General features: G+C 39.5%; 3 protein-coding genes across 4 annotated transcripts in view; 1 reads left to right on the top strand and 2 right to left on the bottom strand.

Annotated features, from left to right (window-relative positions):
• Window positions 1-4,146: 4,146 nt before the first annotated feature.
• Window positions 4,147-5,553, bottom strand: LOC118792387 (mannose-binding protein A-like). The gene is made up of 3 exons (XM_036550224.1): window positions 5,529-5,553; window positions 5,045-5,128; window positions 4,147-4,765 (listed from the first exon to the last, which is right to left on the bottom strand). The coding sequence occupies exons 1-3, from the start codon at window positions 5,551-5,553 to the stop codon at window positions 4,377-4,379; spliced, it is 498 nt and encodes a 165-aa protein (XP_036406117.1). The 3' UTR covers window positions 4,147-4,376.
• A 39-nt stretch (window positions 5,554-5,592) lies between these two features.
• On the bottom strand, window positions 5,593-8,418 carry LOC118792388 (complement C1q tumor necrosis factor-related protein 5-like). Its single transcript, XM_036550225.1, has 3 exons — window positions 8,339-8,418; window positions 6,068-6,284; window positions 5,593-5,744 (listed from the first exon to the last, which is right to left on the bottom strand). Exons 2-3 carry the CDS (start codon window positions 6,282-6,284, stop codon window positions 5,593-5,595), a joined length of 369 nt encoding a protein of 122 aa, XP_036406118.1. The 5' UTR covers window positions 8,339-8,418.
• The window catches only part of si:dkey-71h2.2 (low density lipoprotein receptor adapter protein 1), a 38,045-nt gene continuing 29,337 nt past the window's right edge, over window positions 7,299-16,006 (top strand). For both annotated transcript variants that reach the window (XM_036550237.1, XM_036550236.1), the window contains exon 1: window positions 7,299-7,478. In XM_036550237.1, coding sequence (XP_036406130.1) covers window positions 7,394-7,478 — 85 coding nt within the window. In that variant the 5' untranslated portion in view covers window positions 7,299-7,393. The remainder of the gene's footprint in view (window positions 7,479-16,006) is intronic.

Here is a 16,006-nt window from a genome sequence, read left to right on the forward strand (position 1 = left end):
AGCCGTTAGCTCCATGTGCACCCTGGTTGGAGAAAAGTGAGAAGAGAACTTGCCAAAATGCTATATGGAGCTTTCAGACATTTCTCCATCTTGGCTGACCGTGCATATTAACAGAAAGGTTTGAAAGCGTATGATTCTTCAATAGTCTGGTGGGCATTAGCCTTGTTTTTTTTTACCGTTTCTTTTTTTTAATGATTGCTACTCCTGTTCTGTTTTATTCTGTGGTACTTTTTTGAAGGACTACATCCTTGTATTTGATAACCTTTTACCATTTAATTTTATTTATTTATACACCCAAATTAAAAAAATAACAGGCAGTTAAAAGCATGATTTGTTCCGCGAAGATGTGCAGCCAAATTCCACGTACTTGTAACCTGTCACTAGCGTGAAAATTAATTCTCCCGAGGCTGGAAACGTGTACCACTGAAGTGTGTTTAAAGTGCTGTTTACCAGATAGCAGGGCTCCCTGTATACACGAGCTACTACTGACTTCTCCTCGCGCTGGAGTCTGTGACCAGGGTTACTTTGGTGTTCCGAGCCGCAGTGTGTAGAATTATGCAAGTTCTTTTTTTATATATATATTTAGAAGATAAACCCATTGCCAATGGCAGCAATGCAGGAAGATGAACCGCAGTGCAGCACTGGGTGATAGCAGTATGCAGCAGCCATTCTCATGTTCCACATATTCCGACAACCACGGTCGTTTTGGGATCGTACTCAGACTGTTCACATTTCGGGTTGCCGTGCCTATGAGGACGTCTTTCACACACCGTTCACATGACGTCTTTATATAAGCCTGAGAGGAATAGGTTTACAGTCTCCTGTTTTCCCTGACAACACTGATCTCATGTGTGCTACCTACGGAAAAGATCTTAGAATAAGGTACACATTGTTTCTGTTAGGTCGTTAGGGCCATCCCAGAAGGCTATGCGTTCAGTACATACAGTGCGAAAATCTTGCGTCCGAGGGGTAAAAGTTTGCCTACCTCGGTCCTCAAATCCTCTCCACTGAAACTTGTATGTATGTTATCGATGAGTTGACAGAACCGTATGTCACAGCTGACAGTAGCATTAGTCTCAAACAGGAACATCCCTGATAGAAGATGCTGCATGATTGTCTGTGTTTTGAGTTCACAGTAAGTGTTGGCTGATATGGCTGTGAGCTCATTCTGTTGCTACTGGTGGGTCTGTCCATTGCATTCAAACACTGAGCACCAAAGTAAACCCAAAGCATGTCTGTCAGGCTTTCTTCCTGCAAAGAACAATATGTTAAAAAAAACACACAGTTTGAGGTCTACTGTAATCCGGAGTGTGAAATGGGCTAAAAGATATTGGTTCACTGTGGCAGGGGTAGGCAAGCCTCTTACTGGAGGGCCACAATATTAGTTTCAAGGTTACTCTGAATGGTTGATGTTGAGCACCTTCAGCTTGTAGATACTGTATTAACGTGGATGTAACTGATCTGGTTACATAACAAAGGTTTCAGATGGAACAGAAACTATAGGCATCTACATCACTCCAGTGACCAGGGTTGTCTACCTTTGAACTTTGGGACCTGAAAGAGTTTGCAGTGTCAGTCTGAAAAGAAAATAAAAATTTCACCATGAAGGATTTAAACAATGCGTTCTTATTTATTGGTGTATGTATTTGCCTGGTCGTTTTTTTAATTAATTGATGATGTCATTCACTGCAGTGACTTGCAGTGAGCAGTAGGTGGGACTGCAGGAGCACATTCACATCATTACTGAAGAAAAAAAGGATAGTCTTTATAGATTCCATAAGCACTCTTGGTATTCTATAGGGAGAAAAAAGCTTCAAATATATTATAATTGTAATGCTGCAGCCTAGGTGTTATTGCTGCATGCTACCTACAGAGGGCGCTACAACACAGTAAATCCTGCTGAATTACACCATCAGCACTGTGATCTCTGCTTCATACAATACAGGATAAGAGCTGTATTAATAAATATAAATGCAGTCAAACTTATCAGTTCCATATGTTAATATCTGTTTTTTTATTGCATAGTGTTATGTTTGCATTCCATTAAAAAGCATTTATGTACCAAGCTGTGCTGCTATTCAGGTTCTTCAGAACATGTGTGAAAAACTTATTTGAGGAAACTGAAATCCAGGGAAATAAAATTTCCACTAATGAAAAACTACAAAAAACTAATGTGCAGTTCACATTTTCGTGCTGTTTCTTGATATTCATGAGTGAGAAACTGTCGGTCTAATTTAATTCCAGCCCAAGGCTAAATCAACATTTTGCCAGTTCCCACATGACTTAATTATCATACCAGCCCAGAAGTGACCTGTTATCCAACCATATTGAGCGTGCTCAGTGCTGGCTATATATAAGTCATGTAAAGAGGTCAAAGGTCACATGCTAAGTGGTCACATGACCTGGGAGAAATCCAGTGTGGGAAACTGTATCAAGACAATGTCTGCTTTGCCATCAGATGTACTGTATCTGAGTAAATGTAGAAAAACATGATTCTTACAATTGTATTCCTGTTTAAAGTATCAAAAATTTAAATGAATCAAGACAATATGCCATGCAGGGCAATGACAAAGCATTATATCTTACAATGTAATGTGTGTCTCCCATCACCAGGACAGAGATATTCTGTAGCTCTGAAAGCAGACATTTGTCATTTGTCCTGAACCTTAACTAACAAATGAAGGAAATTCTTACTATTTTTTAGGTGGTACCATTTTTCACTCAAGACTGCATTCACCAAACTCATAACATTTAGAAGACTGTGAAAAGTAACGGTAGCCCAAATTCTCAGGTTAGTCTGATACGCTAAGGTGTGAACGATTGCAGTCCTTCTCCCCATTCAAAGCAGGTTTCCTCTCAGTATTTATCTCTTCCATGCATGCTGTACCTCCAGTCATACTGATCATGATGGTTACCCACACAAGGGACAAGGCTATTCTTGGATCTTATTGCTTGACCTGAACTCATTAACTTTGTACTGATCCAAATTATGTGGTCCATTTCATTCTCATTTCCAAGGTCCAGAGCATAATTATAAATTATACATAGTAATTAATAATCTTTCAGACTGAGCAGAACCTCATCTTCTGTTTTGTCACTCCTCTTGACTGGTGCTGTCCTAGGGAAGGGGTCTGTGATGCATAAAGGATGTTAAAAGGTCATAAAATGTTGGCATTGATAAGACTGGCATGATTACTTAACCTGCAGCATATAATTCACTCTAGTAAAATTTTAAAAGCATTTTCATCCTGTGGTTGTTCAGTTTTCAAGTCACCAAAATGTAGCTATTACAAAAAAAACTTGCCATGTATTTTTACATTTATAAAAATTCTGCAGAAGAAAGTATTTTACCACAGTTCATTCAACCATTACCGAGGATCCTGAAATGTATTCACTGTAAAGGACATAATTTTATTGGGGGAGACTTAGCAGGGCTCATAGCCAAGACTGTTCAGGCAATCTCACAGTCATCACTTGAGAATTCCAGAAGAGGGCCAGAGCAGCTTTAATCTGTTTTACATGTCATACTGTGTCTGTCAGACACTATCTTCCAAGAACACTCACCACACTTCCAGCTGAGATGGAGCAAGAGGGATTGTTTAGCCAATTAAACTGCTGGATGATCAGATGGCCAGGCTAAGAAATCCAGATGTGGCTAATGTGGCCAAGACATTTGGAGGTACCCCCTGTTCTTTGTGATAAATGACACAGGATGCTTATTGATCTGGACATCGGCTCAAAATCTGATCTGAAAAACAGTAGACTCCACCCACACCTAAATGTGGCCAGTGAGAACGTTACATTACACTGTTGTCATTTAGCAGATGCTCTTATCCAGAGCAACTTACATAGGTTACAATTTTTACATGGTATCCATTTTGTACAGCTGGGTATTTACTGAGGCAATTCTGGTTCAAGTACCTTGCCTAAGGGTGCAGCAGTAGTGCCACATTGGGGAATCAAACCAATAACCTTTTGGTCACAAGCCTTGCTCCTTACCACTATGCTACACGGCCAAGCTAATGCATTCATTACTATTCTCTTCATCGAAATTGTCGAAACTCTCTTTGAGAGACATGCAGCCGTTGCCAAAAGATTCCACAAAACACTCATAGTTAGGCTTTTCAATTTTAATTGGAGCAGAGAGAGCATATAGACTGATTAGTTATGGAAAACAGTTATCAGATTGAAAGACACACATCATTGCTCATCAGTAGAGCAAAAACTAATTGGTTCAAACACTTTCCATTTTGAAGTATAAAAGGCAGGATACAAACATCATCATCACTGACTGAGGTATGCAGCATGCGTCAGCAGACAGCACTCACACACATTCACCCTGGCTGTACAGTGCACTGCATGCACGCAATGGACGTTCATATTTCACAGATTACTATGAATTTATGACTGCACGACACATCAGCCCAGAGTCCAGATTTCCTTATGACGACGCAGTGTTCCACACCCCCATAGTTTTGGGGTTCGCTGCTGGCCCACTTGATGAAGCCGAGGGGCTTGTCCTCCAGGTCGACCCAGTGCCCCTCCGTCTTCTCGTCGGTGGCCGCCATGTACGCGTACTGGGTGGAGACGGGAGGGAGCGAGGTGAAGAACTGGGTGAAATCCTGGTTCTCCGCTTCGCTTCGCGGCAGTGCCATCGTGCCCCCGCCCGCAGCACACATCTCCTTCCCCTCGGAGAAAGGGGCCTCTCTGTTGTTGGAGGCGTAGTACTTGCTGCCGGACTTTCTGAAGAACTGAAAGCTTGCGGCTTGAAACAGAGAGAAGAGAGAAGACGATCACTCTGGTCTGAAATTGATAGCGTTGATATCTGTAGTCTGCAGTTCTCGAATCCGCATGATCAGACTTAATCTCTTTTCTCTGCCCAATCTCAAATCTTCAGTGCATGTGTCATCAATTCGATAAAGCAGATTTCTGCTGTTGTTCTCTTGCTCTGAATTATGTTTTTTTGCGATTTGTGTGAGTTATGAATACTTTACATTGGTGTTGAAATCAATGTGAAATATTTCCTGGTGTCAACAGATATTACCTTTTTCAAGTTTAGATAAACTGTCTTTCAGGGTCTTGACCTCGGACTGTAATGCTTTAACTAAGCTAGCGTCACCCAATGGACCTAAAACGGAAAAAAACACATTAGTTTCAATAACACATACCGTAACATCAGGGGAAATTCCAGTGACACCAATACAAATGTAATAATTTACACAATATCACTACACAATATTTCTAATATATCAAGATATATTTATAAATTCATAAATAATGTGTAACATAATATTGTTATCTCCATTTTACTGGATTGAATGGCAACAAAAATTTGAAAAGAAATGGTAACAGGAATGTTAAGCCTTTCCCATTCAGCTGTTTGCTGATGTAGATTATGACTGCGCACAGTGCAACTCTTAAATATTAATTTACAACTGCGATGTAGAAATTTTGTTATTTTAAAACATAAAATGTGTTTAAATGGGCAACTCCTTATAAAAAATGTAAAATAGGCTACAGATGTATACTGTTAGTAGCAGCGCTGCCCTGCATATTAATATTGAGCTTTTGGCCACTGGTTCCTGTAACGTGTCATGTTGAAAACACATGCATGCTGTATGCTGTATATATATTGCATGCAGGCAGCATTTGGCATGGGGTACCTGAGGGCCCAGGTGCACCCCTCTCCCCCTTTTCTCCAGGTGGGCCAGCTTTCCCAGGAGGACCCTGTGCTCCAGGCACACCTGGTAAATAAAGACATTGCGGGTTTCGATCCACAAAGGGGAGAGCGTGATGTAATTGTTTGAGTGCTGGGCTCCAGGTGGATGTGAGTTCAGATATTTGGTAGGAAGCTGTTTGAGGTGGATGTGAGTTCAAACATTTGGTGGGAAGCTGTTTTCTGAACCCCTGAGTGAGCAGGTGCGTCACTTCATGTAACTCCAGTAAGAATCAGACTGTAAGCTGGTGACAGCTTACAGTCTGATTTCACATTGTTAAACTGAAGGTATCTGCAAGAAAGTATGATTTCAAAAAAGCAACTTCTTCCAGAAAGGCAGTGTGTACCCACCTGCATCTCCTTTGTCTCCTTTCTGTCCTGCGGTTCCATCCTCCCCATCTCTCCCATCTCGCCCATCTCGCCCTGGCTGACCGTTGTGCCCAGGAATCCCGGGCACCGCTGAACACGAGGGCTGCGTCTGAGCGCTCTGGGCCCGGCTCAACGGAGACACACGGAGCAGCAGAACCAGCAGCGCGAGATGCACAACTGCCTGCCTGAACAGCGCCATCTAGAGTAAAAATGCCAAAACTACTCTGAGGTTTACTGTGCGTATATTGATGGAGGATCGATTCACTTTACGTACCATCACCATCACATACAGAAACACTAACAACACAATGAAGCCACTTATAACACCCAACAGCCAGGACACCTGACTAAGAGGATTAGTAAGGAACAGTTTGCCTCTTTTGTGAAGAAAAACTATATGCACATATATGCACATTTTCCAGTCCATTAAAAAAATGTAAAACATCGATTACGCACGGTTTAACCTTTATTATTTTACTCGTATATTACCCTTACCACCTTAATCTGCTCTCCTGGTAGTTTCTTAATTGAGATTCTTGTCTTAAAAATCACGTGAAGCATAACATACATATTTATGGCATAATTTCATTTGATTGAGTAATATGTAGTTTCCTTTACTTAGGGTGAACATCTATACTTAAACAAATCCTTACATGGGGAAGTACCCTATTACAAGAAACACTCGGATAATATACATGCCCTGTTGCAAAATATTTGCCCAGATACAAAAGATCAGCGTATCTAGGTCTCCCTTAATTTTAACGCACCAGTGATTCATCAGTAATAACTACTTTTGTTCAAAAGCATCTAATGTTGCATCCATGTATAATTACCAATCACTGCCTTCCAAATTGAATCATATAACATGATTGAGTTTCACGTTTGAATAATTAAATTTCGATCAGAACAGAAATGCAAACTTTAAAGATAAATTGCTGTACTTTACTAGAGGTTCTCCGCATTCTACATCTGCTTTGTTCCTGAAAACAAGAAATCAAGGGAATGTATGAAATGCACCAGCTAAATCAACCTGCTTTGTTACTTCTTAAAGGAGATGTCTGAGAAACCAATATTGTACACGTTGCGTGTCACCTTTTGGTGTAAACACACCTTTCCTCCTGACCGCTTCCATCACTCCGTAAGTGAAGCGTCGCCGTTCGGACAGGAAAGCGTTAACATCTACGGCGCTGCACATCACTAAAACCGTGCGGAGAAGCGCAGTCGGTCCAGCGCGTCTCGGCGCATCTTTCACACTCGTTGTTTCTTAGATATTGCAGGGACGGTAGCTATCCTACCTGACACCTCAGCATGGATGCTCTGAAATCAGCCGGGAGAGCAATTATCAAGAGCCCGGGAGTTCCGCGACACACATGGGGAACATCCAAGCACGAGAGTGAGTGTTTTATCTTCTTAATATGTTTATCCATTCATAAATATTGCACATGTGTTGTTTCATTCTTGCCGCTGAACCTGAAAGCAGCGACAATAGACTACTTAGTTCCCTTCCATCTCTTAGATGTTAGACTAAATAGCCAGACTGGGTGGTCGCTCTGTCTTCTATACACGAATACATGAGTTTTAGTATTTATTATTATAATTATTCGTTTTTTCATGCTTTGAAAGCTAATGTGTGCATTTTATTCATTTACAATAGTATATTGCATTTTTCCGCCCGGTTGTCTCCGACCTGTCTTATTTCTGGGTCCTAAAGCTAATCCTTTAACTGGTTCGCGTCAAGACGATTGTCCCACTAAACGTCGAAATAACATTCTGTATTGTAAACTCTTAAAGGAGAGAAGGCAGTTAACATTATTTGTTGTGGGAACCACAGGTCTCGTTCGGATCTAGTAAATTTGTACCTGTTTTGGTGCATTTCTAAATAATAGTTACTACCTTTAGTTACTTCACATTAATTTTACATTCCATTTACAGTGAATGGTATGGGCAGTCAGAACTGGAGAGCTTTGTGAAGTGTATCTCACAGTTATGTCATCGATCAAACTAATAATTATTAAACATTATGAACTTGCTTCATTTCCTTTTGCAAATTATGTTAGTATTTTAGTTTTCCATGCAACATCTCCTTCTGTACTGCACATGTGTACTTAAGAATTTACTGGGTGAATGTTCAGCACACTACTCACAATACCATTCTCATTTATCTTTACTGTGTCTCTGCTGTGGTTGTTAGTGTGTGTTCCATTTATGGTGACAATTCTTCTCCCACTTTGCTAGAGTAATTAGTGAAATTACCTTTTATGGCTTCTTGCTCTCCCTTATTCCTCTGAGTTTAGATTTTGAATGTTCTAATGGTGTTCTGATGTGAGGTTTGTCTGAACTCTATGTGTTTGCACGGGAATGTCTGCTGTTAAAGGGAAACAAGGAAATGGATGTATCACACCCATTGGCCTGCAGCTCTGGAAACTGTTGCTGTGGTGTGAACATTAACTTGCTTTGTGGTTGCATTCAGAGGAAAACTGTTCCAATGCTCCACTTTCTCAGACACGACAATTTGTTTGGCGTCTGAAAAAGCACTGTGGTGATTTTTCAGTATGATACTTTTGTTTTGCCCTGACAAAGATTGACTGACAGATTTCGGGAAGAGTTAATTGTTTTGTTAATCACATAAATTTTTTAATTTATGTCTGCAATGGCTGCTGAACTCATGATGTTGTGTATGTAATGGAAGGCTTTGATTATTTCTTCTGTCAAAGTTAGGGACGAATGGAAATGCAGGAGGATAAATTCCTGCCTTTGTTTGCAATGATTCTGCCCATTAGAATGAATAATTTCACATCTTATGAATTATGTACACATGTTTCAGATTTTCAGTGAAATTAACTAAATGAATTATTAAACTGAAGTGTTAGCCTGAGGCGTTTACATACACTAAAGTGTGCCACGAAGGGGCCTTTTTGATTGGACAGTTTTGAGAATTACTTGGATGTCTTGTACCTCTTATCTCTCTGGAGATACTGCATAAAAATAGCAATGAAGCTACTTATGAGATCCATTGGTGCAACAAAATCAGTATTCACTGAAGACCTACCAAAGTTAATAATTTAAGAAGATTATTACAAATGATTTAAAATAATAAATACATCAATATCCTCAGTAACATTAGGAATGTGATCAGAGAAATTTGACCTCTGAATCTTACAGTTAACAGACCTAGTTAAAGTGCTCCTAAGCCAGCCTGTTTGGATAAATCTAGGCTCCAGGTGATATTTTGGTTTTGTCCCCAGTTCCGTCTTTCCCCTGTTTGTACAGCCCTCATTGTCCTGTCTCTTTGCTTCCTCTTAGTCCACACTTCTGTATTGAACCTATGAAGATGGAGCAAGTGCAACACACCTCCAATGGAGTATTCACACCCAACAAAAGCCTTTCCAGATTGCCTTAAAATGTTATACATTCAACTGTAAAAATGAAATCAATGCTGTAAAGTTGTGTTAGGCGTATTTTTCTGCTTCCTCATACTACAGCTTTTTGATGTGAGATGTCTTTTTTAAAGTACTGTATTCTTGTAGAGCACACTCTCGGTTTCTTTCTTTAATCAGAAGGTAAGTTACAGTCCGTGCTGTACTGTCAGAGCATCCTCGGTTCTCTGCATATCAGCTGATCTGGAAAGATAATGCCTGGAAAGATTGATGTGTGAAAAGCAGCAGAACTGGGAAATGAGATAAGTGACAGATTTTGCCCTAAGGCTCTTTGACAGCAGTTTGGACTGAGGACACAGATTTCCTGCCAGGATATCACAATGTGTTCTCTGGTGTTTTAACTCCACTGAGGTCTATTGAAATATCACATGCCCCATTCACAATGGTCACGGCCAAGCCTGGCTGGCTTTCACTGTGTTTTCTCTGGGATGTTCAAAATGGTTGTTTCAATGAATTTCTGCAACCAGACCTCAAGACCTACTCCAGCAGTGTCAGTCCTGTCTCTGTCCCTACATCCGAGCTATAAAAACTGAGACACATTGAGATGCAGTTGAATGTAGTGTAGAACAGCCCAGTACCTGCCTGAACGAATCATAATTGTATAGGATTTTTATAGAGTTTTTCTCCAGTTTTGCTCATAGGACCATAGTGTGGTAATTACTGTTCCTCAGATGGGATACAGGCTATTTAGGAATTTTTCCTGAATGCTTAGGCTCGTTTGAAGACATTCTACAAATTCCTGTACAAATGGTTGTAGATGTAGAAATGTAGATTTCATTTTTGAAAGTAGCTGATAGCCCCCATGCGTGGAGAATGGGGGTATTAAATTCTGCTGTGGGCATTCAGGGCAGGATCACAAGAAATATAAACATCGATTTTCTCATATCTGTCTTCTTCTAAGTTTCTCATAAAATATGCAATAAAGAATATGAGGAATATGCCTTTCAAAGTTCCTTTCCTTTATCAAAAGATCAATTACTGTCACTAACATTTATGTAATATTATCCAATGTAGGAGAAGAAACACTAAAATTGTTATAATAAAATGTATGCTGAAAATCATACATCTAAATCAAGTGTCTGATACTTTTGATAAGGTAAGCCATGACATATCATATATTAAAGAATGTCCATCCTTATATTGTTGTTAGTTTATGATAAATCATTTTAATGGAATTTAAAGATAAGTGCATGCCCCTACAGTATATATTTGTACTGAGTTTTCATCTCTGATTTTTTTATCTTTGATATGATTTTATTGTTCATTTTTTTATTTTTTTATTTTAGTGTGTATTTGATTCTTGTGTTAGAAGTATGATCAATGATTAGGATTATGCAGGGTTCTGAACTTATTAGTATTGTAAATGCTACAGGATTGAAAATCCACTGATTAGGGTCAAATCCTCCTGTTACGAAACATCCTATTATGGGGATTCTAAACCAGGATCTGCTACCATGCAGAGAAGAAACCTAGCCTGTCATATCAAAAGCAGAAAATCCAGTCACAGCAGCTTGTCATTCACATTCCATGAATGCTTCTTCGGGCAAGATCAAGATTTAGAACCTGGTATTTTGTTATATACATAAAAATGAAACATAACCTTGTGTATATTTTTATTGTTTTATTCAGGAGTTGGTGGATACATTTGAATTCATTTGTATATATATATATATATATATATATATATATATATATATATATATATATGTATATGTGTGTATATATATATATATATATATATATATATATATATATACATATATGTATAAATACACACACACACATATACTCACACACACACAAATGAATATATATTACATGGCTAAATATATCAATGGCTATATTACAGCCACTGACATATACCTATTTCCCCCCTGATGCCAGCTTGTGTGCTGCAAATTGTATTGCCATTGATTACAATAGATACAGATAACAATACAAAGCAAGAATCAATATGGTGATTTTGACTTAAATCGGTGGCTTTGTATGTTCTTTTGAGAGGATGTAGAAGAAAGAAAGAAAGAAAAAAACTGCAGCGCAGCCAAGAGCGAAATTGTGGCCAAAGTCCAGCACTTCCTGTTGGTGTTCATCTGTTGAGGTCGTAAATGTGCACACAAACCCTGCAGTATGCCTGAAGAGGAAGTCTTCCCTTCAAAACATATTACTGAAACGGTACCAACGGTACAAAGGTCACATCAGCCATGAGCCATGCCACTCCACAGCTTGTAGACTGCTGATTTCCTACCCCTTGTCAGAATTTTACGAAAAAGAGTTTTAGTGAAAAGGAGCTATGAAATGAATTTTACCAAATGCGATATCTTCAACTGGAGAAACAGGAAAGACTTTGGATATTTTTATTGAGGCCTTTATTGTGGCTCTTTTTAAATGACACATAGGGATGTATTCAATTAACTGAAGTTTTTAGTTTCTTTGTGTCCTTTAATATGTGTCTGTATGCACTTTGAAATTATTATGAAGCCTTAAAGTAAATGTCAGTTAGTATTTGAAAATGAACCCAATGGAGAGTTTAATTGACCGTGTAGGTACCGAGCACACCCCATGTAATTTACACATAAAAGGCAGAATTATTAATGCTTTGTATGCTTTATATGCTTTGTAAATTAGTGCTTTTTCTTGGTCTATTTTAATCCTAATTGCATTTGAGGTCTGTAACTAGATTAGTTGTACAGTTGCTGTCAAAGGTTTTATCCCATTTTATCTAATTTTCCCAAGTGTTATAGGAGACACAGAAAACAATATACAGTTTTCAATACAAGTCACATCGTACCCTGTATGCTAATAAAAGCTGAGCTGATCTAGTGATTTTCTTTTCCTTTTTTGCCAAGATTGCCAAGGCACTATCCTTTAAAGTATTTTGAAAGCCCTGACTCAATTAAAAAGTACTTAATGTTTGACAGAGGTGTTTAAAGATGCGGTCCTTAGGTGCTCTTGTATTGCATTAAGGTTCTTAATGTAAATTGATGATAAGGCAGCTTAATCACATTGAGTTGAAGTGCAAATCTGGCTAAACAGCTCTTGTGAAGCTGTACCATTAAACAGTGGATTGTAATTACGGGTGATAGACAATCCATCAGATTGTCTCAGCTTTGGGTGGATTCCGTAGCACTGAGGTGAGAGTTCCAGCGCTCTCTGGGTTCCCTATGTTTATTTGGCCAAGATAACAAGTTGACAGTAGCAGTTCTTCAAACTCTGTATGATGCATTGCTCAATTTTCAAAGGATGTTTAAATTCTGAAGAGGTTTTTTTTTTGTTTATATATTCCCCACTGTGCGAAGTGTAATAAATTTGGTGGCTGGTTCTCGCTACACAAGCAAGGCACCTGTAGTGAAAGACTTGCAGAAATCCCAGACACAGCAGTGGCTTAGATCTGGGCTGGAATTGTGGGTATCAGCCCTGCTGTCACAGATCTGACACATTCTCCGCTGAATGACATCTGCTGTCAGCGCTTGCACCTCAAAGGTGCAATTATCTCAACCCACTCCCTTTCTGGATAAAAAAAAACAACACTCTCTGAGGAAGAGAGAAAGAAACAAAGCATAGCGATTGTTTGTGTAACAAGACTATGACATTCATTAACAATCTGATGAATGTTTGAATGCTGTCGGCATTTGGACATGGCAGATATTTTGTCAGTTCGCTGTCTTGCATTCTACATTGCTGAGGGTTGAGATAAACAGAAGCTGAACATGTAACATTAAAAGCTGTTGTGGCCTTTGTGAGCTGTTTGCATACCACGATGCTTTGCAACCCACCCGGCTGTTGATTGGCTTTTTGTTTGACTGTTCTAATTCACTACGGCTGTGTCATGCTGTACAATTTGTGACAACGCTGAGAATTTGTTGGTCTGTTCTGTTCTTCTCGTCTGGTTTTTGGGGTGGTGGTGACGGTGATGGGGGTAGGTCCTTTAGGTTGTGGTTTTCTTTGGTCCTGTTGTGACCGTAAGGATTGTTCTGTTATTTGTATATCAGATGATGTTTCTGAGGATTTTGGGCTCCTGTGTTCAGTAGATAGTTACTGTTCCAACAGGCATTTACCCTACAGTTCCTAATGTCTTCTGAGGCATGTTGTAATCATTTAATTATTTGAATGGTATCACCATGTCTGTGATTTTAACAAAATCAAGACGTTTTGCAAGTTCTCTGGCAATAAAGTGGTGATTGTGATTGAGTCATACTGACAGCATATTTTACTAGTGCTTGACTGAGGAGAGACCCAATACTTTAATTTTTCATAATCCCCATTTAGTCATGTCTCTTGATTCAGAAAATCTGGATTAAAGCAATTTTGATCTACCCCTTTGCAGCCTGAGTATAATAAATGATCTCTTGAATCGGTGGGTATGCACTCAAGTTGAATCTCAAATGTTAATGGTTGTGAAGTCTTCTTGACTGTGTCCCTACTATATTTTGTCACTAAAGCACCGTACTTGGTAAGTGGATAGAGGTTCACATGGTGAACGTATCATGGACTCAGAAGGCTCAGTTGTCAGTACATGTGAGAGGAAAATGACTATGGATGAGCCATGAGATTAATCACTGAGCAATCATGGGAAGAGCCCGGCTGCAGAACTACAAGCTCCATCCACTGACATACATGGGCTTGTCCAAGGCATAGTGCCTTTTATCCTTAACATTGTTTTTTTGTTCAGTTGAAGTGTAATGGCTTTTTTCTCAATTTTGGTCTCTAATCAGTTTAAACCCTTTAGGAATATCCTTACGTTGTCCGTTCAAACTAACCTGAATGTCCTTTGTGCATTTTGAAATTCTTTGCTGATGTAATGAAAACTGCTAAAGCACATTATGGTTATGTTGAATAGAGGCCTTTATGTATTATTTCATTTCCCCCCAGTGGATTTTGTCGGTAACCTTAAGCTATTTGCCTTCTTGGTGCATATTCAACGTCTTACTTCATTCAGAGCGTGAGTTTGCTCTTTGCGCTGGTGTTTGCATCTGCCAGAGCAGAGTGGAAAATGACTGTGTGGGAGTAGTCAGGAACAGTGCCCTTCCTGCTCACCGCCTCTTCCCTTTTTGTTTCCTCCTTGATTTTTCTCTGACTGATGGTCCTGGTTGATGGTCCTTTCTTAGCGAGAGTTGGGTTGACATTTTACGAGAATGCAGTCCCCCTCCAGCGAGAGCACCAGTGAGCCAACCCCCCCCCCACACACACCCGTTTTCCCGGGGGAAATATCTTTCATTTGTGTCTGTGTGTTTCATACCTGTCCAAGGCTTCCCAATTTTGGTAACCCACCCCTCTCCCTGGCAATGCGTCAGAATCCTGCCTACTCTCCTCCTCCTGGTTATGAATAATAGAACAGTGGCAGTCGGGCGCTTATCTAATCCCACACTCAGACACAACAGCCGCTGAAATGAGAAACAGAAATCAAACGCGCAGCAGCGCGCTGGCAACTGATCCAGGATCAGTTTGGCCAGACCAAGCGATAACCCCCAACAGTGGAAAATTATCCCGGGCCAGTGGTTTGGGGGCTACAGAAACTTTTAAGACAAGATTCCATTCTAGGTATAAAGAGGGGAGGTGAAGAAGCCACCCTTTATGTTTAATGACTTTGAGGAATATCAAGCTTCTAAGGAACTCAGGAAGGTACCTGCATGTTATGTAAGCTCTCTGCACATGTGTAATTTGGGTCACTTTCTTTTGCTTTCCTGGGTGATTGGTGGATACGTGACCATATATAACACAGCCAGCATGTGATTGCATTGTATTGTTTTGTAAATAGGCTGGTGTACTGGCTATTTCCCTTGTGGCCATTCCATTGTCATTTCTCAGACTCGGCAGTGAGCCACCTAATGATACCATAATGTAGTTATGGTTAAATGGATTTGGCACTGGATGCATAATCCTTCTTTAATAAAGGCAAAAACAACAATGAAATAAAAACCTTCACTATTTCTTTATTATCTGTCATATTGAATTTGTTATTTCATATCATAACCACCAGATGGATATAGTGATGTCAGCATAATATGACACAATTGCAGACACCTTTTCTTTCACTTTTGCAATATTGTGAAAGACAGGGCTGTCGCATTCTGTAAGTGTTTTAAAATGTTTTTGCTTGAAATGTGTCGCAAATATTGATTCTTTAAGATACAAGCCCCCTTTCATACAGAACAGATTACATGCTATTCCACGCCATACTCAGGACCAAACTGGATTTCAGATCTATTGATTTTCTTTTTTCTTTTGCAGAATTGAATTGTGTTTGAGGTACAGTCATCCAGTGTATGTTAAAAATGACCTCCTGATCTCAAGAGCAGATTCATTTTGCTGACCGGGGGTATTTGTCAAAAAAAGCAGTAGCTTCAATTTGATGAAAGATTAATTGCACATAGGATCATTAAATCACTGGTTCGAGCACAAAGGATTTTCCTCGTGGCACATTTAGTGTCAACTTTCATGGTGGGACACTGTGACTGAATGACATTAATGAATCAGTCTTATTTAG

Source organism: Megalops cyprinoides, chromosome 17, assembly GCF_013368585.1.
Source record: "Megalops cyprinoides isolate fMegCyp1 chromosome 17, fMegCyp1.pri, whole genome shotgun sequence".
Classification (NCBI taxonomy): Eukaryota; Metazoa; Chordata; class Actinopteri; order Elopiformes; family Megalopidae; genus Megalops; species Megalops cyprinoides.